General features: G+C 39.8%; 2 protein-coding genes and 1 long non-coding RNA gene across 8 annotated transcripts in view; 2 read left to right on the top strand and 1 right to left on the bottom strand.

Annotated features, from left to right (window-relative positions):
- Positions 1 to 6,060, top strand: part of dctn1b (dynactin 1b) — a 38,208-nt gene extending 32,148 nt beyond the window's left edge. For 5 of the 6 annotated variants that reach the window (XM_047154290.2, XM_017464775.3, XM_047154289.2 and 2 more), the window contains 7 exons: positions 39 to 208; positions 603 to 614; positions 2,473 to 2,594; positions 3,648 to 3,834; positions 3,936 to 4,009; positions 4,096 to 4,185; positions 4,630 to 6,060. In XM_047154290.2, the coding sequence (XP_047010246.1) occupies positions 39 to 208; positions 603 to 614; positions 2,473 to 2,594; positions 3,648 to 3,834; positions 3,936 to 4,009; positions 4,096 to 4,185; positions 4,630 to 4,767 (793 nt within the window). In that variant the 3' untranslated portion in view covers positions 4,768 to 6,060. The remainder of the gene's footprint in view (positions 1 to 38; positions 209 to 602; positions 615 to 2,472; positions 2,595 to 3,647; positions 3,835 to 3,935; positions 4,010 to 4,095; positions 4,186 to 4,629) is intronic. The other variant, XM_017464774.3, reaches the window with a different exon arrangement.
- A 2,043-nt stretch (positions 6,061 to 8,103) lies between these two features.
- Positions 8,104 to 26,832, bottom strand: desi2 (desumoylating isopeptidase 2). The gene is made up of 5 exons (XM_017464777.3): positions 26,281 to 26,832; positions 12,513 to 12,585; positions 12,315 to 12,408; positions 12,074 to 12,215; positions 8,104 to 9,152 (listed from the first exon to the last, which is right to left on the bottom strand). Exons 1-5 carry the CDS (start codon positions 26,317 to 26,319, stop codon positions 8,928 to 8,930), a joined length of 573 nt encoding a protein of 190 aa, XP_017320266.1. The 5' UTR covers positions 26,320 to 26,832; the 3' UTR covers positions 8,104 to 8,927.
- On the top strand, positions 14,277 to 21,358 carry LOC128632718 (uncharacterized). The gene is made up of 2 exons (XR_008396280.1): positions 14,277 to 15,319; positions 20,262 to 21,358. It is a non-coding gene; the product is annotated as an uncharacterized LOC128632718 (long non-coding RNA).
- Positions 26,833 to 26,949: the final 117 nt, after the last annotated feature.

Genomic DNA, 26,949 nt, shown 5'->3' with positions numbered 1-26,949 from the left:
GTGTTTGTCTGTCTCTCCGTCTCGCTCTGTGTGTATAGGGAATTTGAAGAGACCATGGATGCTCTGCAGGCCGATATAGACCAACTCGAGGCAGAGAAGACGGAGCTGAGACAGCGTATAAACAGCCAATCGAAGATAAACATTGAGGGACTCAGAGGAAGTCCCGGCTCTGGCATTGCATCCATTGTGACTGGTGGCATCACAACTGGTGAGAATGATGAAAATGAAACAAAATGTATTTCTGTACATGTGAGAAAGATCACATTTTTTGAATGGCACTCTAAAGGCTGGTTATAATTTAAATGAAAATATATATTAGTCTGTTTGTGTGGTGGCCAGAGTAAACACGTTACATGCTGAATTCTTTTTTTTAATAGTTTTTTTAATAGTTGTATTATCAGTCTCAAACAGAAGTCCTGGTTATTCAGAAAAATGAAAATATCCTATTCAAAGATTCCATTCAGCTGTTTTTCCAGAATTAGTGACATCCGACAGGTTTTCCCAGACCGCCACACATTTTTCTGCCTTTCCCACTCATGCCTCGCTTCCTTTGCTGAATTTAATGTGTGTCTTCTCGTCTCTCTTCATTCTCTCCACTGCAGATGATCAGAAAGGTAAATTGCAGACAGTCATTGCTACTCTGTGATCTGCACGGTGTCACACTATTATGCAAAAAGGGTTTGTTGGAGGTCTTTCATGACACTTTTGCTTTTAGGGACTCTTATTTTCCAACAAATTTGGCAACAATTATCTGAACCAACTGAGAATTTAATTGATTACTGCACAGGAGTATAAACGCTGCTGCCATCTTTGCACTTTTGCCACAATTGTGTGGTGCTGTGGTATTAAGCACCTTGTATAAAGTGGTTGGCAAAGCTATTATTATTGGATGAAAGATTTAACTGGTAATGGCAAATCAATGCTTGAAATGGCTACGATAACTGGGAAAGATCATCGGAGTATAAAAGAGTATGTGGCAGATTCAAATACAATTAGGAAAATTTGAATCTGCACCATGCTTTGAAAGTTATTTTTCAACATAAACTCTCATATTAAGCAATACTGATGAAAAAGGCTTTAGCCAACAGCAGAGATATTTGATGAGGTTGGTGCCAGCACCCTTTCAAGATCTATAAGGAGCAGGATACACTACCATTCGAGTCCAAAGCCAGGTATTTGACCTCCATTGAATCCATCCATAAAGTAAATGTCCTGCATTTATTTAGTGCCTTTTAACCTTAGCGGTTCTACAAAGCGCTTTTCACCCATTCACACGGCGCTATCCTGCCATCAGGAACAACTCTGGGTTCAGTGTCTTGCCCCAGGACACTTCGGCATGTGGGCCAGGAATCGACCCTCCAACCCTGCAATTAGACAACCCGCTCTACCACCTGAGCCACAGCCGCCCCAAAGTGAATGGGCCCAGATATACATGAAGGTGAATTTCAAAACTGAATAGTTTACTGACAAGTGCTGAGCAACTCTTGATGGACCCGATGGATGGAGCAAGGGTTGGGTCTGACTGATACACCAGCAAAGAGGTTATGGTGTGATGTTTTGGGCTGGAGTAATCGGTGGTGAGCTGGTTTGTTCCCTGGCTCCTTGTTCCTGAAGGTTAGGAAGATGCTTATACTGAATTTTTGAAAAACAACTTCGTCATATGGTATAAAAGCAAGCCTGTGTTATTAAGACAAAATGTGACACTGATGCATGATAAAGCACCAGCACAATCTGCCAGAAAGATTACAGTAGAGTACTGAATGAAAGTGGACTACACAAATGGCCATCTGATGGAATGACTAGCATTTTCACTCGATTTGAATCTCAATAAGATCCTATGGGGCATCAAGTTTATGCCTTTGGATATCAGTTTTCTTCGAAGGATGAACTGTGGTACGCTAGTTCATCATCAGCAGAAATTCAGAATCTAACCAGCTCAGTGGAGCAAAGAATCATCTCCGCCATGGCAGTTGTTGAAAGATTGTTAAATAGAAACCACTACAACAGCATTAAAAAAAAAAAAAAGTTCTAAAAAAAAAAAAAAAAAACGAGTTATTAATTCCAGAGTTTGTATAACAACCACTTTTATAAAACTATTATGAGAAAGTGCATATATATCTACAAATATCGCATGAAATGCCTCAATGTTGAGCACATAAATAATGGAAATATGTTGCAGTTTCCACTGGTATGCACTCTATTATTCATGATGTCAGATAGTAAGTGTTTTGCATAATAGCTTGACACACACTCTACTCTCTTTACTTCTTTCCTCTTCTCTTCTGACCTTCCTCTAATCTCTGTCTCTCTGCATGCCTCTTACAGTACGAGTGTGTCCTATATATAGTGCATGGACTCGACGTAACCTTATCTAAACACAACCATACAAATATACACACTCTTCAGAAAATGTTTACGCTGGCAGTTGCATTGAATTAAAAAAGGCTCCCTAGTAATCTGGTCTGTGTGTAGGTGCTGTAGGAGTGTGTGCTGCTGGAGGTGTGCAGGTGATAGATTCTCCACTGCTGACACAACAGATTGAAGCTCAGAGACTCAGCATAAAGCGTCTGAAGAATGAAAACAACATCCTGAAGGTCTTCTGTGTACACACACCCACACACCACTTCTCAATCATGTTACAAACCCTTGTCTGGTCTTAGATTTGGTTACAATGACAGTAGTCCAGGATAGGACGATTAAAACAGTGGACTAATGGTAGTATCTTACTCATTTCAGGTTAGTCGTGGCCTGTGGGGCTCCCAAGTAGTGCAACACAAAAATTTCACCCTATTGTTGGGGGAATATTGCAAAACTAGACATGCTCTCTGGGTGTGAATTATGGTGTTACTCTCTCTCTCTCTCTCTCTCTCTCTCTCTCTCTCTCTCTCTCGTCAGTCAAAGCAACACTAGCCAATCATGTGTCTATAAGCTGATGTATGAGGAAGAGGGCGGATAGCGCCTTCCTCCGAGTGTGGCTGGCTTCGCGTGCCTCAGAGGAAGCACGTTTTAGCCTTTCAGTTGGTAGCTGTCATATGTTAGAGATGATCTTGCTGATGGATTGGAATCGACAGGTGACCAAATTGGGGAGAAAATTGAAAAAGAAAAATCAAATAAAAGAAGTGGCCTAGGTGAGGCTGCCAGATAATCAGTAATAATACTTTAAAAATCCTATCTACTATAGTAATAATACAATGACTAGTGCACAAGCAAATATGAATAATATGAATCTTGTATCAAAATCCAAATTCCCTTTGATTCTAGTGAAAAATAAAATCTGTTTATTTGAATTATGCACACTGGTTCCTAGGGAAAGATTAACCAGCATCTCTTGACACCAAAAAGACCATTTTAGAGAAAGAGTGCTTTCCCTTCAAACTACTTTTTTCTATAAAGAAAAAAAAGAAAGAAAGCACTAAGCATTGCTGATCAAGTAATGTAGCGAATATTGTATGTTATACTGTATTATATTATAATAGCCTTATTCCTTCCACTTGTTATTAAAGTTCAATAGCCCTGGTTGAGGCTAAAAGCAGTCCTGGTTAAAATGTTCTAAATTTCAGAGTGTATGCACTTAATTCTGTCATCATTTTCCGACTAAAAATCAATCAGTCCTCATTCTGTCTCTGTGAAAATGTTTGTGTATTTAGGCAGAGAAGATGCGTACTCAGTTAGCCTCGCTTCCTCCGTTAAATGTGTCGAAGCTGAGCTTGCGTGAAGGTTGTAGACCAGAAGTCCTATCCAGCGCTCTCTATCGCAAAACAGACCAACTTCTGGAAACACTGCTGCAGATGAGTGCCAATGTCAAAGTCGTAGACATCACTGGAAAATCACCAGGTTAGAGATCATGACCTGCTCAGAGGGTTACGCCACTGCACAGACGTACTGTATACATCTATTAACATTGAGAATGTATGTGTTCATATTTGCGTGTACAGTGACTCCCAGTGCTCAGCTCCTGGAGCAGACAGCAAGGCTACAGTCTCTCAGTGAGACTCTCGACAGGCTAAAGGTAAAGGCAGAGTCAGAGCCCAACCGTAATCATTACAATGAAACGTGATTGGCGCAGACTGACCCCAGTTATTCACTATCCTTCAGGATGAAGTAGCGGAGCACGTGGTGTCTCAGAGACCTGGTGCTCAGGTTTCGTCTGACTTTGCTACTTTCCCTTGCACCTCATTCGTAAAGGTAAAACACAGACGTCTCATGACCGTCCTGTTATATGGTTGTGTCTTGGTGAAGAGCAGCTTTGAGATGTTTTGTAGCCCACCAACATGGTCTAGACTTTAAATTTACATTACGAAAATTCTCAATCTACGTTGCGTTTATCCTATTAGCGTCCTGGATGATGATTAGGTGGCAGGTAGAACCTTATAAAACCAGGTTTATCTGTGATTAATTTGTTTTCACATAAAACAAACAAAAAAAAAACACCACAGAAGAATAAAACATCCTCCGTTGATGAAGTTTGTGGTGTTTTTTTTTTGTTTGTTTTTTTTTAACTGATTTTAAACAAAAATGCCAGACAGAACCTTATGCTACCGAGGTCAGAAAGTGCTTTAGCAACAAAAACCTGTCCAAAACACTCATTTCTGCATTTCTCACACCTCCACATGTCTTTGACTCCCCCAGGCTAAGGAGGAGAAGATGAGAGATGAAGTGTTGGTTGGTCGTGTGATGGTGCCTTGTGCTCGAGGGCAGGAGGAGGTTCACCGGCTCGTGCTGTCCCAGTACCAGCTGCAGAGAGTGCATCGCCTGCTTCAGACTTAAAACATAACCTTCCTCAGCAAGAATGAGCCCTGCTGCCGCTTCCTGAAAAACCTGCTCCCCCATCACTAGATGCAGCTCAACTTTACCATCGGAAGGATACGCATGAACCTCGGAGACCCGGACACATAGTGAATTGCAGTGACTGGTTGGGAATGTTTCTTTGCCTTGGCATCTTCACACTTCCTGAGAAGCACATGCTCCTACTGAGGCGGAAGGCAGTAACTGAGAAAAAATAACTTTAAAATGATTAATTTACCTGATGCCCAACAAAATAAGTGGTAGTTAGATCAGTCAATACAATACCATTTGAAGGCTGTTAAAATTCTTTAAACTGTGAAATAAAATGGCATAGCAAAAAGAGCTAAATTGATACTGTACATACTGCCTTTTGCCTTAGTAGGACAACTCCGTTTACTTGAGTGCAATTTTATTTATTTTTTTTTTATCACTGGATGCAGTCAAACAGCTAAAGTTTTTAAGCATATTTAAATATTACAAAAGTGCACCATTTCCCCCCAGATACTAAACAGCAGAGTTTATCATTCAATGTCATTTGACATACCCGAGTCAACACTTCAGATAAATTTCAATGTATTTTTTTGCTGACTTCAGCAAGCTAGAAGTGGGAAAAGAGATTTCTGTAAGGCTGACCGCTGTGCTCATGAGATATTTTAAAACTCTGACGTTCCACATCTTCAAAAGACAAGTACAAGCGGTCATGATGACGTGCTATAAAATGATGTGTTCCGAATTATTCATCTGGCTGTGGCCGGATTCCTGAAGTGGCCCATTATAGAAATCTTTTACTAGGATAACAGGGATCAGGCTAATGGGGAAAAACAAGTGGACTCTTAAGGTTTAAGGCAGGTTTTCTGCAATATTCCTTTTTTGTCATCCACGATCATCCATTGGCATTAGACATGGCAGAAAAGAAAAACATACATTAACATATTTTAAAAGCAGAAATGAATTTCCCAGAAAACATGTAAACTGTCACAAACAGGGTTTCATATATGCCACGTATCTGTATCTCTTAACGATTGAGTTAAATAGGAGGTTAAATATTTCATACAGTCTTATAATATAAGGGATGAGAGTGAGATTTAGACAATTTAAGACTACTAGTCCTTAATATTTAAACCAAAGCTGTTTAATGTGTTACACTGTACTGGGAGAGCATTTTTTTTTTTTGGAACGGGGCGTTTGTTGAAGAGAAAATCGGAGCTTACATCTCAGATATGACCCGGATGTTCACACTAGTTAGAAAGAGTGGAAGAGGGGTAGAAGAGGGGGCGGTTGGCAGACGACAAACTTCAGTATTTGCTCAAAAGTCAATAATCAAGTGGTCTTAAGTAATCAATGTTGTCTTAAGTTATTAACCTATTTATTGTGTAAAATGCCTAATATTGCTTACATTGACCATCATTGTGAAGAATGTGTTTTCATAATGTTACAGCTGAATAAAGCACATCTAATAGATGCTACAGAAATTGGTCGTCATTGTTTTTTATAGCTTTTGTAACAACATGTGAATGGGACACCTTTAACTACTAACCTCAGCAACCACAATAATGATAAAAACTACACCATTTTGATCAAACACGGCTTTCCTTTCTCATTTCCCGGACACGAGCAGGGTATTAGGTCATCATTCAGAACACCTGCTGCTTCAGGAAAGAAAGAGCAGAAGGGAAAAAGAGGAATGAGTACAGTAAGAGAAACATTTTACTCAGCAAAACAAAACTTCGCGTCACTTACAGATTCTCTCGAGTTTAAATTGCAGTGTCCTTGGTGTATGTGTAATAGTTTTGGAATCTTCATTTGAGTTTAGTATATCTAGATATACTCCACACAGATACCCTAATTGCTGTGGATGCTCTCACTTTGATAGCCTAAAAATCACACTTACCGTAGACAGTTTATACCCAAGCTTACAGTTGTGCAAGACTGATGACTCATAATTGTACCATCCGTCGTCACCCAGAAGAGGATGTGTTTCCTTTTGCGTCTGGTTCATCTCAAAGTTTCTTCCTCATGTAGTCTCGGGGAGTTTTTCCTCTGCCACTGTCGTCTCTGGCTTGCTCATTAGCCACCTAAATTTAGATTCAGATTGCTGTAACACTTCTGTTTCATGGAATTACAACAGAACCACACTTACAAATTATTCGGTATCTACTTTATCCTGGTCAGTGTCATGGTAGATCTGTGGGGATGCATGCATACATACACACATTCAATCGCACCTAGTGGCAATTTAGAGTAGCTAATCCACCACGAGTATGTTGAGGGAAAACCAAAGCGCACAGAGAGAGAAAATGCAAAACTCCACGCACAGTAACCTGAGCTCAGTATCGAAATGGAGACCCTGGAGCGGTGAGGCACTGATACTACCTACTGCACCATCAAGCTTCCCTCCTAATACGATTGCCCCACATATTCCGTTTCTCTATTTACTATATGAGCTGGCAGGTGAGCAACAACAAAGCAGCACCTGTCTACCTCATCAGCCTGCCTCCATCTGACATTTTCAGCATGTTTGGACACACAGATGAGCCTAGAGACCCAGCTATGGAAGCTGCCGAGCTAGCTGCGTGCATCTTACTTAGGCAGCATTGCAAAAATTGTGTTGATGGTGAGTGCAGCATAGGAGTGGTACCTGCTGGCAGCTTGCTCATAGCATGTCACCTGCTGAAGGTTAAACATTCAGCCATGACTCCAAGGGCTGTGTAGGCAGTACTGAGAGCTACTGTCTTGCTGCCCCTGCGTTTTTGCCATCATTTTTCTCTTCCCATTCACATTCCTGCTGTTCTTCCGTGTTGATTGCTGCTCATAGCATTTGAGACTGTACACAATATGCTCTTAAATTCTGCCCCATCGTGCACCAATTTCACTGCTTTATAATAACAAAAGAAGTCAAAGACACGATGGATGCTTTCTCATGCTGGGAGAGGAAAGGCACTCTGCAGAAGGACACTGAAGTGGGATTTGAAGCGTACTAGAAATCACATTTCTTTCTTCAGAGCATTTCAAACCCTTTCATGTTATAAACACTTATTTTCCGGGTTTCTAATCACATGTTACGTTTCAGCGTTCGATTAGAAAGTTTACGCTTTGATACGTCAGCGCTGAAGTAAAAGTAAATCCAACACACTGCTCTGATAGAGCAGCTTAGAGGTTTGCAATTCAACAGTTTTTCTTTGGTTTTTTGTAACATTCATGTAGATCGGAAGAGAAAGCCATTGAACTACTCTCGTCAACAACGCTCGCCCTGCTGATTTCACTAAAAAGGATCGTTTGGACTATTAATCAGAACAAGTCAATCATTTTTCCGAAACAAAAAGTTGTCGTTCTCTTTAATAATCATAAAATGGAATACAAACAGCATCTCCAATACATAGAAGACTCTAAAAACCTAAAAGGTGTAAAACATCTGAAGTAGGTTTTGCAGGGTACGAAGGAGTCTGCTACTCGAAGCAGACTGACGGGTAAACTGTAGAGAAAGAGTGCAGAGCTCTCTTTGAGCAAGTAACAGTAAAAATCTTTAGGCACAATCACCAAGGTGGGTAGACATGGGACATGTGTCAGTACAAAAGTGGGGTCATTTGGCCCAGGTGTCAGCTTCTGTGTAAGAACCTATAAATACATGGACATAAACACTACTTTTTGTAATCAAAAGCTCCCTTTTTCAAAAAAGATGCACTGAGGTGATGGGTGATCGAGGAAAGAATGGCGAGTGAGAAAATCCAGCGTTGCAAACAGCATTAAATTAACATTAAGAAAAAAAAAAAAAAAAAAAAAACCTTCAAACCCTTTAGGTGAGTTAGGAAAATTTGTATGGAAAATGTCTTTCTGTCCTGAGTTTCCAAAACAAAACATTAGAGGCAACAAGTATTAAAATGTTTTAAACACTGATAAAATCAACTCTGAGTGTTTTTCAATAAATCAGGCAGAAAATCATCAGGGTCTTTGACCAAAAAAACCCAAGACAATAAAACCATTAGTGCAGGGCCCTCAATGGTTCTGTCAGAGCCATTCACTGATAGGACAGGGCTTATCTACGCTGCTGGTGGATTGCAGGTCTGTCACTGGAAGGGGTGGACTCTGTTGGCAGCAGGAGCTTTGAGGCAGCCTCTGAGGCCTGTCAGTCATGGCAGAGGAGTCTATCGGCGTGGCTGGTGTCGGCTGGGACGAGGCGTGGAGACTGAGGCCGAGGCAGCAGCATCCTCGGCTTCCTCCAGCTCACCCTGCAGCTCCTGACTCACGCTGGACTGTAGTGCTGCTGGAGTCAGCCACTCTTTAGGCAGGCAGCTCTGTAGGAAGGGCACACATGAGCTGAAGTAGGCCAGTCTGTTCACCCAGCGTGGAATCTCACGACCACACAGGATCTGCCACAGACACAGCACACAGAGGATAGGAAGTGAGATTATGTGACTACTGCATGTAACTTTAAAGTACAGCAATACAGTAATCATTACGGGAACGTTCAGCTGCTGAGTAGATACATATTACTATTTTTATGTTGTATTATACAGCTATGCTGATATAGGTCAAGAGCTTCAGTTAATGGGGACCACACTAAACATCAGAATGGGGAAAATGTGACCTCATGCACAACAGTCTCCAGATGCACACAGAAAGGAACAGCTTTTTGATGAGAGCCATCAGAGGACAATGGCCAGACTGGGTCACTAAAACAGAAAAGCTACAGTAACAAATAACCACTTAAAAGCATCTCAGAAGGTACACTGAACCTTGAGGCAGATGTGCTAGAAGACCCCATCAGGTTCCACTCCTGTGGAAGATGGGAATCTGAGGCTACAGTGGGCACAGGTCACCAAAACTGGACAGCTTAAGGTTGGGTACTTAAGGTACTATCTGTGCTAAATAGTATCCGAGATTACAATTAGTGTGTTGAAATGAGTATCCCAAAAGGTACCTGGATGGCCTACTATTTCCGGTAGATTTTTGGAAAATGTTTCACTTTTTCAGCTAATACTGCCCACAAGTCACGAGGGAGGAGGAGTTTTACTATGGTTTGCGTCATCAAATTCAAGGATGCATTTTAGACAGATGTAAATGAAGTGTGGGAAAATAAAATCAAGGGAATGTAAATAATCAATCATGAATGAAGAAAAGCTGCAAAGCAACATGGAGTTTGTTTAAAAAGTGACCGTACGCATAACTAGGCAACAACATTCTCTTTCATTATACGATGAGTGAGTATGTCCTAGTACTTGAATACTCCTACTACACACTCAAAAGTAGGGATGTCACTTTATAGTGACATCTAGTAGTCGGTACCAATACCACCAAAAGTACACGATACCACAGTGTGGTATAAAAAAAAAACTCTCCTGGAGGATATCCTCCTCTGTCTGATACTGGCAAAGAGAGAGAAAGAGAAAGAGGGAGAGAGCGTGAGCGGGCAGGGTATTTTAGTCATCAAACACTGTCTGACAATGAGTGGAGGCTACAGTGGTGATGCACTCCTAAACACGCGCGTTCACACACACACACACACACACACACACACACACACCTTGTACTCTGAATGCAAGTATTAGTTTAAATTCACTGATATGGTAGCAGGCCAAAAAGATTTATTAAAAGCATGAACATTCTAATAATTATTAGTGACATTAGGCTTCATTTAGCTGACGGGACACGGGCTGAATGACGATGCATGGTGGCCCATTCGCAGGTAGTTTATAACATTGAAATGTGTTAGCGTCGTTAACGAATAACTATCTGTCGCAAACATTACATGGAGCATAACGTTAGCTGGTTTTCACGGCCACAATGCCAGCTGCCTCAAACAAACATAATATAGGACTGTCTTTCAGGTGCTTCGCCAAATTCCAGGTGTTTCCTCGCTTTGTTTGAAATGAACGATAGCATCAGTTACACACCGGCTTCAGGGCATCAATTATATGTTTGTTGTCACCCGACTCGAACGTGAAGTATTTCCATGTTTAACTCGAACCACCTTTACTTTCAACGAGTCAGGGCGGAGCTAAACTTCTGTAGTTTTTCCCGTGTGCTTGTAGTTCTTCTTCTTCTTCACCACTTCTGGACCGACTAAAACACTTACGCGTATTTGCTGACCCCTTTTTTGCAACCTTCATTACGAACGGTACCCACGCTACTGCAGAAAAACAAGTACCATCACGTTTTAAGAATGTTGGTACCGAAATATCGGTTCTTGTGACATCCCTACTCAAAAGGCATGTACTTTTTCCTTTACAAAAAGATTACATACATTTAGTGCATAGTATAAGTATGCCCATTGGGATGCACGGCAGGTGAAGTTGATTGGTTGATTGGATAATTGCATGAAATGTGCAGATGTTCCTAATAAAGTGAACAGTGAGTATGTATATTTAGATTCAATAATGTGATCTAACATTGCAGTGTTGTTGGCAAGTTTATTTTTACTTCTAACTTTCAAAAAAAAATTTTTTTTCCCCCCTTTTGTAGTCCCTTTTGAGTTCAGGTGCTGCTGCAATTAAAATTTGAAACACACACACACTCTTGGCAAATTAAGCATGTATTCAGTTTTGTTCTCAGTTTCACCCTGTCACAACAGCTGTGGAGTGTTGAGACTTTGCTGGTTAATCACCTTAGCAGCAGGTTTGACACTGGCCGAGTGCAGCTCTGGGTGGCATAAAGTGTGAATACTAGTGGCATTTCCAGAAAATGGTTCTTTTTCCAAGACATATTCTACACATAGCTATGTTCATATACTCCACTGTTAAAAAGCAAAATGACATGCATCTCTATCCAAGTGACAAGTGCTGCATGAGCATGGGGACATAACGGTCACTTCACCTTTGCAAATAAAAGTGCATTCCAACTGCAAGTGTGCATCTATCCAGCAGAACCTGGCCGTGTACAACCAGACAATAAGCTAATAAAAATGTGTGCAATTTAATTAACATCATGTTAATTCATGTATTACAAGACATCAATGTATAGTAACATTTAACAACAAAAAAATTGTGGGTCACTTTTTTTTTTTTTTTTTTTTTTTTTTTAACAAGCTGCTACTGGGCCAAATAATATACTTCTTGCTCAGTCAGATTTTGTTTACAGGGAATGGGGGCATAACTGTTGTAAATTGGGACATCACTTCTGCCCTTAATGTCAACTTTGTTCCCCCAAATTGTCTGTCAGTAATGAATTCTAAAACACAAGTTTAACAATTGCAATTTGCAACAGAATCAAATGTCACCCATCCAATCTATCATGGTATACATGTTCACATAAACTGGTTCTTCCCCCATTTCTGTGCTACCAAAAGCCTTACCTCTGACAGTGCTGAGGAAAAGTGATTGCAGTTCTTGTGCATGAGGTGGTACGCGTTACCCTTGTACTCCTTTCCTAACTCCTCCGTGATCCGTTCTATGTCCTCCTCTGTGAAGTCTGTACTTCCAAGTACGATAGCCTCTCTGATAAGAAAGGGAGAGAGAATGCAAGAGAACATTTAGTGGCATTCCTTTTCACCTAGACTTGCCCTATAACAGCAACGAGCCTGTTACAAAACTCACTTGAATTTAAAGGTCTCCCCAAGCTCTGTGGCGTCGCCAGGTGTTATCTCAAATATGCCGGAAAATGGATACGGATGCCCTCCATAAGCGAATTCTGCAACAAAGGAAAAAGCCAAACACAGTGAGAAGAAAGTCACTTATTTATATTTCTGATGTCCCATCATTGTGTGTCCAAACAGAACAGCAGAGTGAACTCACCTCTGCCGTAAATCTCAATCCCTGAGTGAAAGACCCCAATACCCAGAGAGGTAGTGAATTCATTGATCCAGTACTAAAAAGAACAAAAGAGTTTATATTACATATGCAAAACCCATTAAGCACAGGCTGACTCACTCATATCTGATAAACATTTATGAAAAGCTTGCCAAATAAACAGCTTGTTGGATAAAAGCACATTTAAAAGCACTACTCGTTTAAAAGCACTACTCATTTAAAACCGGAAACTTAACCATTAAATTTCCTTTGAACACTAGATGAAAAAAAAACAAAAAAAACATGCACTTTCACTATACAGCTGTAAATTTATTTCAGTGACTTTCAGAAGTCAACATAATTGAGTTACGCTTGATCTTTGACATAAAATATATTTTATAAAAACAGGGTTGACCAGCTATATTGACTGGTATTGCTTTACAAGTTCTTTTCATTGTGGGCGTTTGTGTGGCTATAACGAGCACCCACTCAGAAGATATTGGCAGAGACAGCTGACCTATTTCACTGTGGCATTTACACAATTTATTAAGGAGCCATAAGGAACGATTCACATAAGGGTGATAATTTTAGGCCTTGATCTCTCAGTTCTGTTTCTCGAGCTAACAAATCTATAAGAATATCCATCTGTATGTCCTTTAGTTTCACAGTAACCAACCATGAGCGCGTGATACTATAACACATTTAAAGACTAGTCATATTTTTTGTGGTAGGTTGGGTGGTGGGTTAAAACTAGACAATGTCAAGTAATATGGAAACTGATACTTGATGACAGAATTTCATCAGAAGGCCCTTTTTTTTTTTTTTTTTTTTTTTTTTTTTTATATATAAAGGTCTCTTTCAAGCATCATTGTCCTCACTCACAGAACAGTTGTGCTGTGCTGTACTGTTTATTTGCTATAAGTGCTCTTACACAGGATAAAGAATAATGGCATTATGCAAACCTCAGCATGTGAAGTGGAATAAATCATTGTGCACTTTTTACACTATATACACACACCTTCATACATCCTGCTTTTTTATTATCCTGTTCTTTGATATCCTGCCTGATGTATTTATTTCATGATTTATCTTGAAATTATCATTATACACAGTAAGCTACTATGACTTATCCGAGACAGTACTCCTGCCACAAAACAAAACTACCATGCAAGTGTTTTTGTACTTTGTCTTTATTTTTAAACTAAATGTTCATTACATTTACCAAATAACATGTATACATGTACCATACAATAAAACTAAACTGAATATAATCAAAATATGAATTACAGTAGCATGGCTGTGAGTTATGTGAGTTATTCATCACACTAGGACACATCCTGTTAATGAATCATCAATATTGCAGAACATCATTCTGTCGTAACAAGACGGACAACTTAAAAATTACAACATCCAAATTGACCACATGCTTATGCAGTCCACAAGCAAAAACTTGCCTTCTGACTCAGTCAGCACTGTGTTCAGGCACATTTCTTTTCCAAGCAGTGACAAAGGAAATTCAAGTCACGGTACTTTTGAAACGCACGCGCACACACACACCCTGCCGGAATTAGTATGCACAACCTCTTCAAGGCTTCAGTGTGTGAAGCCTTTCTTCAGAAGATTTTTTGAAGCCTGCTCTTTTTTAACACGTTGTCGTTGTGGTTATAATGGCAGAGGTGTAATGGTTTCTCTTCCTAAACAAAACTTTTAGTTAACCTGACAAACAAGAAGTGAAGAGAATACATACTTTCAAAGTGAAGTTATTCCAACCATTCAAAGTTTAAAAAAAACTAACAGCCAATAGCTCATCTGAATCAAGTTTTTAAGGTGGAGGACTGTAAACCAGAAAAGGAAGCAGAGACATCAGCAAGAATCGAGATAAGAGTCATCTCCCACTATGAATGAAAATTGCATGATTGGAAATACTAAAAGTGCACAAAAGTGTGTATTTGGCCCACTGTATACTATTCATTTGAATGGGCAACATTTGTGCATTGCATGATGGCTGTAGTGCAGCGAAACCCTGCATTTATCCAATCAGATGAGAGCTTCATGAAGGGGAAGCCTTTCATCGTGTGGCACCATTCTAGAGGTGCTAGAGGATCAGAGGGAGCGTGGTGCAAAGCGGGGTGTGATAAGTGATTTGAGGCAAGTGGCTGCTGGTCCATTTTTGGTTTTGTAGGCAAGCATCTGTGTTTAAATCTGATGTGGACAGCTACAGGACGCCAATGGAGGGAGCGTAGCAATGGTGTTGTGTGGGAGAACATAGGATAGTTGAAAAGTCGAGGAGTGGCATTCTGGATCAGTTGCAGAGGGTGAATGTTGCTCAAAGGCCGACCTCCCAGCAGTGAGTTGAGTAGTCCAGTTTTGAAGTCTTCCTTGTGAGAGGAAAAGGAGAGTTGATTGTCCATGGTTACCCCAAGGTTGCGTGCTGTAACTGAAGGTGGAATCAGAGAGTTGTCCAGGGAGATCACAAGATCATGACAGGGTGATGAATCACCTGGGATGAACAGCAGTTCAGGTTTGCTGGGACGTTTCAGCTGATGAGTTGCCATCCATGAGGAGATGTCTGCCAGACATGAGATCTGCGAAGAAACAAGAGGATCTGAGGGAGGGAAGGAGAGGATGAGTTGAGTGTCATCCGCGTAGCAGTGGTATGAGAACCCATGTGAGGATATGACCTCACAAAGAGATCGTGTATAGAGGGAGAACAGAAGAGAACCAAGTACTGAGCCTTGTGGGACACCAGTGTAGAGACTGCGGGGAGCAGATGTGGATCCCCTCCACGTCATCTAGCATGAGCGACTGTCCAGGTAGGAAGCACACCACTGCCATGCTGTACAATGAATTCAGAGACTCATGAAGGTGGACAAGAGAATCTTGTGGTTGTGTCAAATGCTGCTGAAAGGGCAAGGAGGAAGGGATTGGCTCTAATGGTAGGTAGTAGGATTGCAGGACAAGATGACCTGCAGGATCTCTACTGTTGCTAGATTAGAAAAATGTGCCAGGAAGTGTGAAGGAGAAGGGGAATCCTCAGTGGGTATTGTAGGAGTTGGGGTAAAAGTGAAGGTCTGGCAGATTTTTTCAATCTTCCCATCATAAAAGCTGGCAAAGTCTTTGGCAGTCAGGTAGGATTGAGCAGGAGGTGCCGGTGGGTTGAGTAGTGAAGAAAAGATGTGGAGCTTGCCGGGTCTTGTGCAGAAGTTTCCAGCTTTTCCTTGTAGAAGGCAGTCTTAACAGAAATCACTTCAGATGAGAATTTGGACAGGAGAGTGCGGTAAGTGGCAAGATCCGTGTTGGGTTGTGATTTCTTTCACTTTCTCTCCGATTGCTGCAGAACACACCCAACAGCGAAGGAACAGGGTAAGAACTCTTCCTGGATTTAAAGGCAAGAGGGCTGAGAAGGTCCATGGATGAGGAAAGTGGCTGTGGCTAACTGCAATGATAGGGAGGCAAAGGGGTTGAGGGAGGACTCGAGCTTGTCAGAGGGGAGGTTGAAGTCTCCAAGGACTGTAACAGGAGTGCTTTTGGTAGGGAAAAGACAGGAGCATGTCCATTTCCTCAACAAAGTCTCCTAGGGGATCAGGAGGGCGGTAGATGATGATGATGAGCAGGTTAATTGGGGAGGTAACTGTAAGTGCATGGAACTCAAAGGATAAGATGTTGAGATGAGACAGGGAAAGAGGTGTGAAGCACCATCGCAGAGACAACAACAGACCTGTACCGCAAAGGTGCCAGTTTCTCATGGAGTGAGAGAGAAAGCATACGCAAAAGGATAGAGCAGCCAGTGTAGCGGAGTTCTGTGGAGATATCCAGATCTCAGTTAGTGCCAGAAAGTCAAAAAAAGTAATGGGAAGACAAAGCTGAGATAAAATCAGCATCATTTTTCATGCATAAAAACACACAAAACTTGGCAAACACATCAGACCTGTGTAAAATCAAGAACTTATGTAGTGTTTAGGCTTGGGGTTGAGGTGGTTGAGTTCACTTTGTTTTATCTGACTCGACCCAACTGGAAGTCAGCCATGTTGGATGGAATGTACTGATTTTTACATTTTCCCCCACTGTGTTTTGAGGAGCTTATTATTACTGAAAACTTATGAAAGTTACACATACATTTGTCACAAGATATGTTTTGAATTGTTATCGCAATTCGGCATAGACGTGCCTCATTCGCTCCACAGCGCATCCTAGTTCGTAAATGCATATTTTATGCCTTTGGAATACCGAAAACTCTTGAAACTTGGTACACCCATCAAAGATTGGCAATAATCTAATATTGGCAATAATTTGTCATTTGTCCTGGTTGCGGCCAGTGGGCTCTATAGCATCCACAAACATTTCTGAATGAGTTTATTGCTGTGGTTGCCACATTGTTTGTCCGATTGTCACGAGCGTTGGTAGGGACATTGCTAACATTTTTCACCAAACATGGCCAACATCATGCCAAGACATTGAAGTTGTTAAATTGCGAGCAGATATTTGATATCGAACCAATTGCCATGGCATAGAGATAAATATAAAAATGAGAAATAGGAAGAGCTCTTATCTTTGGTTTGCATTGACTGATTTAAATCAAAATTGAGATTTATATTTGGTATTGGGGGCTGAACACATGGATGTGACTACGGAATGGCCATAGAGCCACCAACTGGCAGCAGGAACAGAAGCAAAAATGATTATATCTTTGCTGTGCATTGTGATTTAGATCAAAATTGAGAATTTTATTTGTTATTGTGGGCTGATCACATGGCCATCACTATTGCTGGGCAGGGTCACAGCGCTACTAACTGGCAGCAGGAAATGTGTGTGTGTGTGTGTGGGGGGGGGGGGGTGTTCTGTTTTTCCCCCTTCAAATCATATGCATTTTTGGGATTCTCTGTAACACATCACTTTTCAATTAGTCGTAAGCTCTGCTCAACAGAAAGCTGGCTAGGAAGTGGGTATAACTTGGTCATGCTCGTTTCATCAGCTTCAAATTGTGCATGGTCACCAATGGGCCATTCCTAATTGCACCAACATGGAAATTATAAGTCATAGTTATAGCACCACCTCTAATGAAATAGTTACTCTGCACTTTGAAGTTGAGCTTTTATGGATGCCTTCAAGGTTTACCTGGGGTACCAGAGCGTTTACGTGATTTGCCTGAAAAGTAGTCACCAAACTCTACAAATGCAAATGTATTAATCTGAATACAGTTTGTTGATGTTTCATTAAGGGGTTGCTATGGCAACCAATGATGCCATGCCAAATAGGAAGTGGTAGTTTTGTGACACATTCAAATGGGCTTTATTTTGCTCCCTTTAAAATGCGTTTTTGGTATGACCCTCTGTACATCTATAGGGAGTATTACAGTCACTCTTGACCTGATCAGCTTCAGATTGTGCATTGTTACCAATTGGTCATTCCTGATTACACCAACATGGCAACTACAAGTCATAGTTATATGTTATCTAATGTACTGTAAAACATTATACAGACTGAGCTAAATTACTGTTGTAAGTTTTACATAAATTTTAATGTAGTTTGAAATACACAATCCTAGTATAAAAATCATTAAAAAATTAATGTTTTTAATTAAATATGATCTAAAACATCAGATTTTCACATAAGCCCTGAAAGTAGATAAAGAGAGCCCAATTAAACTAATGAGACAAAAATATAATACTTGGTCATTTATTTATTGAGGAAAACAATTCAATATTACATATCTGTGAGTGGCGAAAGTATGTGAACCTTTGCTTTCAGTATCTGGTGTGACCCGCTTGTGCAGCAATAAGTGCAATTAAACGTTTCCGGTAACTGTTGATCAGTCCTGTACATCGGCTTAGAGGAATTTTATCCCATTCCTCAGTACAGAACACCTTCAACTTTGGGATGTTGGTGGGTTTCTTCACACAAACTGCTTGCTTCAGGTCCTTCCACAACATTTCTATTGGATTAAGTTCAGGACTTTGACTTGCCCATTCCAAAACATTAACTTTATTCTACTTTAACCGTTCTTTGGTAGAATGACACGTGTGCTCAGGGTCGTTGTCTTGCTCTATGACCCACTTTCTCTTGAGATTCAGTTCAGACACAGATGTTCTGAAATTTTCCTTTTGAATTTGCTGGAATAATTCAGAATTCATTGTTCCATCAATGATGGCAAGTTGTCCTGGCCCAGATGCAGCAAAACAGGCCCAAACCGTGATACTAACGCCACCCTGTTTCACAGATGGTATGAGGTTCTTATGCTGGAATGCAGTGTTTTCCTTTCTCCAAACATAATGCTTCTTATTTAAACCAAAATGATCTATTTTGGTCTCATCCATCCATAAAACATTTTTCCAACAGCCTTCTGGCTTGTCCATGTGATCTTTAGCAAACTGCAGATGGGCAGCAATGTTCTTTTTGGAGAGCAGTGACTTTCTCCCATGCACGCCATTGTTGTTCAGTGTTCTCCTTATGGTGGACTCATGAACAGGAACATCAGCCAATGGGAGAGAGGCCTTTAGTTGCTTAGGAGTTATCCTGGGTTCCTTTGCAACCTTGTGGACTATTACACATCTTGCTCTTGGAGTAACCGAGTAACCTTTGTTGGTTTATCACTCCTGTGGAGGGTAACAATGGTCTTGAATTTCCTCAATTTGTACACAATCTGTCTGACTGGATTGGTGGAGTCCAAACTCTTTAGAGATGGCTTTTTCCAGCCGTGCGAGCATCAACAACTCTTTTTCTGAGGACCTCAGAAATCTCTTTTGTTCATGCTATGATACACTTCCACTGACATCCGTTGTGAAGAACAGACTCTGATAGATCCCTGTTCTTTAAATAGGTGCTCACAAATTGTCATCCCATTGATTGAAAACACCTGACTAATTTCACCTTCAAATTAACTGCTAACCCTAGAGGTTCACATACTTTTGTCGCTCACAGATATGTAATATTGGATAATATTTTTGCAGAAAAAGAGAAAATTCACCACTGCATGTTTACAATCCACATACTGCATTGTCCTTTTGTACGTTGACATCAAATGACCAGAGCAGTGACATGACTGGGTCTGAAATAGCTGTGTGTCAATCAGCAATTGCTGAGGTGTGGTTTTATCTGTTACTGGAAAACACTGCTATCAATGTATGTCACATGATGATTTAACAAGAAAGCACTATCTGCCCTTTTCCCTATACATGAGCACATAAACTACATGCAGAGAGAGAGAAAGAGATGTGCCCATGATTCAAACTTGATCTCTCAATGATTTACTTTTGTTTTGCTCAAAAGTCTTTTGGCTACTCTTAACAGTTTGACAAAGCTATAAGCACTTCTAAATTCTTTAAGAGTAAAAAAAAACTGACTCCTAAGATTTCATTTTTTGCCCATTTAAGACCTAATTTGTACATTGACCGTTTTTATACATGTACATACAGGCCCATTTGTGCAAAAAAGAAAAATACTGGAGAATTTATATGAAATCATGATCAAATTGATTTTCAAAGAAATCAAGTTTTTTACTCAAGTAAAAAGCTAGTCACAGGTAGTAGGATTATGAAATAATTATACCTTTGCCTTACCAGCCTTTTACCTTACCACAAAAGCTGATTAAGCACTCCCCTACTTGCTGAAAATTCCCTACAATAGAGTCATACAATTACCACACAACACACGTCAGTTGAAAATCAACTATTACACAAGGTATACTACGGATGCACTTTGTAATTTAAGAGCAAGGAATAAAGAGGTCATTCATGTGAATGCTTTTGTATTCAACAGGCTGTTCACAAAAGTCTAACAAAGGCATTGTTGTGGCTGGATCAGGAAGCTGTCGTGAAGTTGCGATGGACTTTAACAGGAAACACTGCAAGCACATCACACACACGAAACTGTCGCCAAACTTCAACAAATTCAAAAAGACTGGAAGTGTTGCGGCCCGACCGAGAAGTGGATGTCCATGAACATCCACTGATGAAGGCACAACCAACGTGATGCTGACAGAGTCCCCTATGTATGGAGACTTTTGAGACACCCTGTACAATGTAGTACATTTTTACATTTCTGCACACCTTGCTTTGATAGGGTTAAATCTTTCCGCATCACTGGCTTTTCTGTACCTTTTGTCATACTGTAATGACCTTCACACTGGGCTTTGTGTTTTAGGTTTAAAACTGAATCATACTTGGTTAAGACACTTCACTCTGAGATGTGTTCCCTTGCGTAATTAGTAATTACCCATTACAATAATGTTAATGAGCCGATTAAGAATAACTCTCAATCGAGATTTAGTTGACAGCGTTTGCTGTAATGGACTGCTGATCCTCGTGGTTTACTGGATTAAGATGTGTGAAGCAACGTTCCAGATCATAAGATGATTAAGGGAATGAGTCATGCCTTGGGAAGATGGGATTTTCCTCAGGTTCGCCACATTTATAATAAAAATGCAGCTGGCAACGACCAAGAGCTTTAGGCAGCATGATACAAATATGTACCATGTCAGACATGCAGCTAAAAATAGTCTGTGGGTGCCACGCTATGCATAGCATGTCTAGCCAATGTGGAGAGAAATGCGCTGCGAAATATAGTGCAGAGAACACCACAAGAACTGGTTTACTTCATCAAAGAGACAATTTGGGCAAATAATACTTATCTAAACGCATCTCTCTAGGAGAGACCATTCTTCAATAATGCAGAAAGGTTACACATGATGCATAAAGGACTGCACTAATTGAGTCAGTATCGGCTGACAGACAGTACCACTGCAATTAAATATTTAGTATCACCAAAAATAACAATAATAAATAAAAACAAAATGACATGCAAGCTGGATATTGAGATGTATTATAACTTCCTTCAATGATCTCCAAAAAAATATATATCTAAGAAGTTATTTGGCTCAGTTATATTAATATATTCTTGAAAAAAGATTAACTGACCAGTTTTTGATTTTTTTTTAAATTCAATATGAAAGAGAAACTGTTCTTATTGTAGACTCACTACCCTACTCATTTTCATAATCTTCTGATAAATGTCAGATCACAGGATGAACTAGTGCTACCAGTTATATTGTTTTAAGTCACCAAGTTGCTCGACCTTTTTGCTTGATATACCATTACAGAGTAAAACACAAAAACCTCTCTGATGTATTTATATCTTGTTGCACTTTTAACCCTGTCCTCAGCATGCAGGCCTGGTAACTGAGACAAGTCCAATCCTTACACATGCACACAGACATTGTAAAATCTTTATGAGCGAGCTCAACTCTCGGCAGGAAAACACTGACAGCTTGAGTCGTGATCCACTAGAATAAAATCTTGTATATGAAATCCTTCATTACTTCAGCTAAAGGCAAGAGCTGATCTTAATGGTGTAGAGTCCAGGCTATAGTTGATGCCGTTTAAAATTACATATGCTGCATGCACTATGTTCAATTACTTGCCTAGTGGCCACTTGTTTATTGATTCAAATGCATATACTGTAATGGGAATCCAGTACAGTAAGTTTGCTTACTGGCAGTTTGCCCTGCTTTAACCTCATTATTCAGTTGTCTATTAATCCTGCTTATGAAAAGCCAAGAAACATGACTCATTTGAAGAAGAAAACAAAAACACAGATGGAGTATGTACTAAGTACTCAGTTTGAGATATGTAAGGAATAAAACAGGATGGACATGCTGTTATATTATAGAAAATAAATCAACAAGAAGGTGGTGTCATGCGCCGAAGTTGCTTATTTCCTAGCACAGCGCATCACCCAAGTCTTTTATTCCTCTTACACCACAGCAATTTATACAGAATACAATTTGTTATTTATTAAAGACCATGTAATCTATTTTATCCACTTATAGTTACATTTAACAGTGTAGAACCTCTGTGACAACTTACAATATAACAGCTGTGAACAGCTCTCTTTTTTTCCCCTTTCATCATGTTACTAAATGGAATGTGCAAAGCCCTCGGCCTTGATGACTTTCCCATGGAAAATGTATTGACATAGGGTTGTCACTGGAGACTCCTTGTATAAAATGTTATATAAATGCCTCCTTACAGAACACATCGCCATATCAAGGGAAATTTACCTAAATAACACATTTTTAAAATACATTTATTATAATACTTATTACGTGGACTGTCTACCATATGAATGTGTGCATTCATTTTTACTATAAAAACAACCTTAGAATTAAAGCATTAATACAATCCTGAGATTTGAATTGCATCCAACGCTACCATCATAACTGCCGACATAATAGTGAGAGCGGTGATTTGGTGTATATATATATATATATATATATATATATATATATATATATATATAAAACAACAAGCAATTCCAACATAAAAGTCAGGGCTCGTATTAAACATTAATCTACATGGTGTCCCAAAAATCTACATACACATGGGAAATGAACACTTTTTAGCTAAATGTCTTACAAAAATGCTCTATACATATAGATATACACAGACACACACACACACACACACACACACACACACACAAACAATTCCCCCACCCAGATAATCTTTACGAACGCCTTTGACAAAAGAAGAACGTATAGAAATTATTGTGGCTGGATCGAGAAGCTGTCGCAAGGCTGTGATGGACTTTAACAGGAAACATATCAAGCACATCACTCTCACACACACACACATGTATATATCACTGTTGCCAAACTTATTAACAAATACAAAAAGACGAAGTGTTGCGGACCAACCAAGAAGTGGACGTCCACAAACATCCCCTGACGTAAGCACAAGGGACATGATGCAGACAGACACCCCTATGTATGGAGATTTTTGGAACACCCTGTACCTTGTAACGTACATATTACCTCTTCTTTTCTTATTTCTTACTTGGTAATGAGACAAGCTGAGAAAACTCAACTTTTGGTCTAGATCAGGAGCCATCAAATGTCCAACTATGGTCCGAATGCCGACCCACACATTCAGAAAGGATGTCTTAACATACACACTTTGTGTTATTTCCATATCAACACGTGATAAAAATCTGTTTATAAAAATACAAATATTTCACACGAGTGACCAACTCAACACGTTAAAATTATTGTCCAATCACGTTGCGGACTGCAGTTCCGACGTCATCATCCAAATCTAAACTCGCCCCAAAGTGAATGTTTGCTGCTTTGACCTTTTGATTGTGACAGCGGAGTCGGAGTCCTGAGGCGAGGAAACAAAATGACCACAGGTAAGTTAGCGTTCATCACTCTTTAGCGTTAACGCTGCTGAAAATGCCTGGCCGAGTTTTTCGTGACAACTTCAAAAGTGAATATCATGTACTGCTTCCACAGTGTTGGCATTACGCTACTAGTGTCATGTGTTTATGTTGGCTGTGAAATATGGACTGACGTTATTCTATAATTCTCTGAGTCAGCATCTTATCTGAAGCTCCAAGTTATGGTTAACTGGATGCTGTCACCAATCACAGTAGGGATGAGTGATGCTAACCAAGACGCTCACTTGAGTTGATAACATTACTTTAGCATACATGGTAATGTAAGATATTCCCACTAACTTTTTGAAAGTTATCAATAACTTAACATTACAGCTGTTCACCATGACGTAAGACAGAGAGTGGGTTAACGTTAACTACATTTAGCGAGTGTTTTGGACAAGGCAAGCTGTAGTAATTAGCATTAGGAGGATGGATTAGGGCCGTGTTTCTTCCTGTATTCTGTGATGGTTAACGCTGGGTAACAGGTGCAGACAGTCAGTGGCTAAAGGAAACTCAGTAATGTCGAGGCCAAAAGTGGATGGGGTTTAAGTTGCAATTCTTTCCACTATCTCTGTAATGTTGGTTTACTCACTTTGTTTGTGCAAAACTTTGGCAGTTAGGTGCTAAAGGCGGGAAAATAAACATTCGCAAGTTAGCTAGATTTTCCTGGTGAGTCTACAGCACCATTTTGTTCAGAATTTTGGATTCTCTAATGCAATTTCTCAGTTAAAGCCGAAAGGCATTTGTCTATATTTTGTAGCTAACATCTAACAAGCACTCTTATGATGGCTTTTCAAATGGAAGGGAGCAGTACTCCTGTTTTCCCAGATGGCAGGGAGATTTGTAAGAAGATGAATCAACTCCAATTCTTACGTCTGTCAAACGTTTGAATGATTTTAATAAATGTCACCTGAATTTCATGCAATTGTTTGTTTATTTTGTAAATCATTTTAGTAGCACATTAGCATACAAAGAAGTTGCATTTTAGTATACGTTTAGAAAGAAAAAAAAAGTTATAAACACGTGTTATCTTTGTGTTATATTTAACACATCTTTGATTGGAAATATTGAACACACAGCATGTGGTAAATAGCCGAACACACCGACTGTGTAGAAAGCACACACAAAATGTATTGTTATTTTTAACACATCTGCTTTAACAGTGCAGCAATGTGTTTCAGTGGACTGAATTGAGTACTTAAAATAAAAAATAAAAACCCATAATAAACTTACGGATAGCTAACTTATGGAATAAGTCAATAAACTTATGGAAATACTGGCTATTGTTCAGCGGCTCTAGTTCTGTAGGAGATCCTCTGTGGTAGGTGATCATATGCGTTTATGTAAATTATTTAGCTAAAGGCAGCTCATCCGCCCACAGACTAGTTACAGGGCTAAAGACAAAGTACGAATAGAGACAGTTTTTGCTTCTTGTTTAAGGAAAAGCTGATGACAAAAACAGAATGGACAAAAAATAAAAAATAATAAGTACACATTTATTGTCCCTGCTTCAAATTCAAAACAGATGTCCAATCTGTTCAGGCACGTGGTGTTCAGACACTAGTCAAATGTGAAGCACAGTGCAAAACAAAACCATTTCATATCGTCTTATTTATCGCCATAAACTACTCATTAAAATGTTTAAACTTTAGAAAGGTGATTAAAAAGGTGTCAGCTGGTAATTTGGACCTTTGTAAGCAAGGAATTTAATAGAACTAGACCTTTACCTACATGTTATATATGAATTCCTCTGAGCTATGCTACACAGCCCCTTATGAATGACAACACTTGAAAGGCTGCTGATTTCTTTGTCCATTATAACGCCAATATCACCATGACTGACAAAGAGGAGATGAAGCAATATTTTAAGAAGACAGTTAAAGCAGAGACATTTCTATCATACAGCGCACTCCATGTTGCACAGGACACCGACAAATATTTCTAAAATAGGTTCACATTAGTACTTGAGGACTAAGTTTGCTCAGTAACAGAGCAGGGAACACGAACACATTGTGTAAAAGGTGTTTGGGGCAAAACACGAGGCTCAAGCACAAGGGTTTAAAAGATAGCACTGGAAAGAAAAAAGAAAACTGAACAACACCCAAGTTTAATTCTACTATAGTTTACGAAGTTTAATTATATGGTGTATTTTTCAGGTCATTTATTCATTTGAAGAAGTTCAAGTTATTCAACATGTTGAACATGAGACATGAGACCGAGTGGGCTAATAGTTCTCAGGTAGTAACGTTAATCTATACATAGAGAAATAAAATAAAAAAACACCAATACCGGTTTTTATTAATATAGCTAGATGCCTTTATATCATTTCAACAAACAAAATGTTGTTAGTTAGCACGCTACATAAAAGCAGTTTTAGACTAACAAACACACCACTCGACAAAAACAGCCGATAAAAGGTTAGATGAGACGCTCGATAACTCAGCTTCACATTTAGTAGTCAAACTAACTTAACAGCCTCAAGTTATCAAAAGCGTGAGGTTGTTCTTATCTAGCCGAGATGTCTAAAGCAACTGCAATGAAAAACGAAACTGTTTAAACCACTCACCATGTCATACACGTTCAGAATAACCGGCTCGTTGGCCATTACAGGCTTTCCTTTCTCCTAAGAAGCCGTCTCCTCCGTTCAGCAAACGCAGCTAGCCGGCTAGCTGCTGCTGTTTCAGCTGTTTTTAATTTCCCTTCCTATTAAAAAGTCTTTCACCGCAGCAGCCCGTGGTTTCGAGCTCGCTTGTCTGTCTTAGAAGGATATAGAAACAGAAGTGCAGGAAAGTAGCAGCAAGCCGGGGAATGTTACACTGCGCTGCTCTTCCTTACCATTAGCCACGAATAAAAAGATGAAGCTAGTGAGCTAACCGCAACGCCAACAATATCATCACCTACTGCTGCTAGCCTGTTAGCTTCATCCCCACTCAACACTCGAGGAGAGCAGAAACTAAGTCAGAGCTAGGATATTCGTAAAACTTCAGCCATCAAACGAGGAAGTAACCGCTGGCGTGAACGGAAACCTAAAATAAGGCGAAATAAGATAACATCTTAGCACCCAGTTAGAGCAATGAGTACAGCATCAGAGCTCTGCCTCTGAAACAGTGGGGGCGGATCACTAACAAGCGCTACATACCCAGGCTGGCTCACTGCCTTCTCTCACTCTCTCTTGTGTTCTATTTTTGTTTACAATGCTGATATAAATGTAAATATCACTCGTTAAATACAGAGC

This window comes from Ictalurus punctatus, chromosome 3 (assembly GCF_001660625.3).
Source record: "Ictalurus punctatus breed USDA103 chromosome 3, Coco_2.0, whole genome shotgun sequence".
Classification (NCBI taxonomy): Eukaryota; Metazoa; Chordata; class Actinopteri; order Siluriformes; family Ictaluridae; genus Ictalurus; species Ictalurus punctatus.
Note: the sequence above shows the minus strand (reverse complement) of the source record. Positions and strands in the feature narration are given on the sequence as shown.

Coding starts and splice junctions, on each gene's coding strand:
- desi2 (XM_017464777.3), bottom strand. CDS start 26,319: ATGGCCAACGAGCCGGTTATTCTGAACGTGTATGACATG. Junction 12,216..12,314: donor GGGGAGACCTTTAAATTCAA/GTGAGTTTTGTA, acceptor CTTTCTTATCAG/AGAGGCTATCGTACTTGGAA. Junction 9,153..12,073: donor TTTCCTCAGCACTGTCAGAG/GTAAGGCTTTTG, acceptor TGTCTGTGGCAG/ATCCTGTGTGGTCGTGAGAT.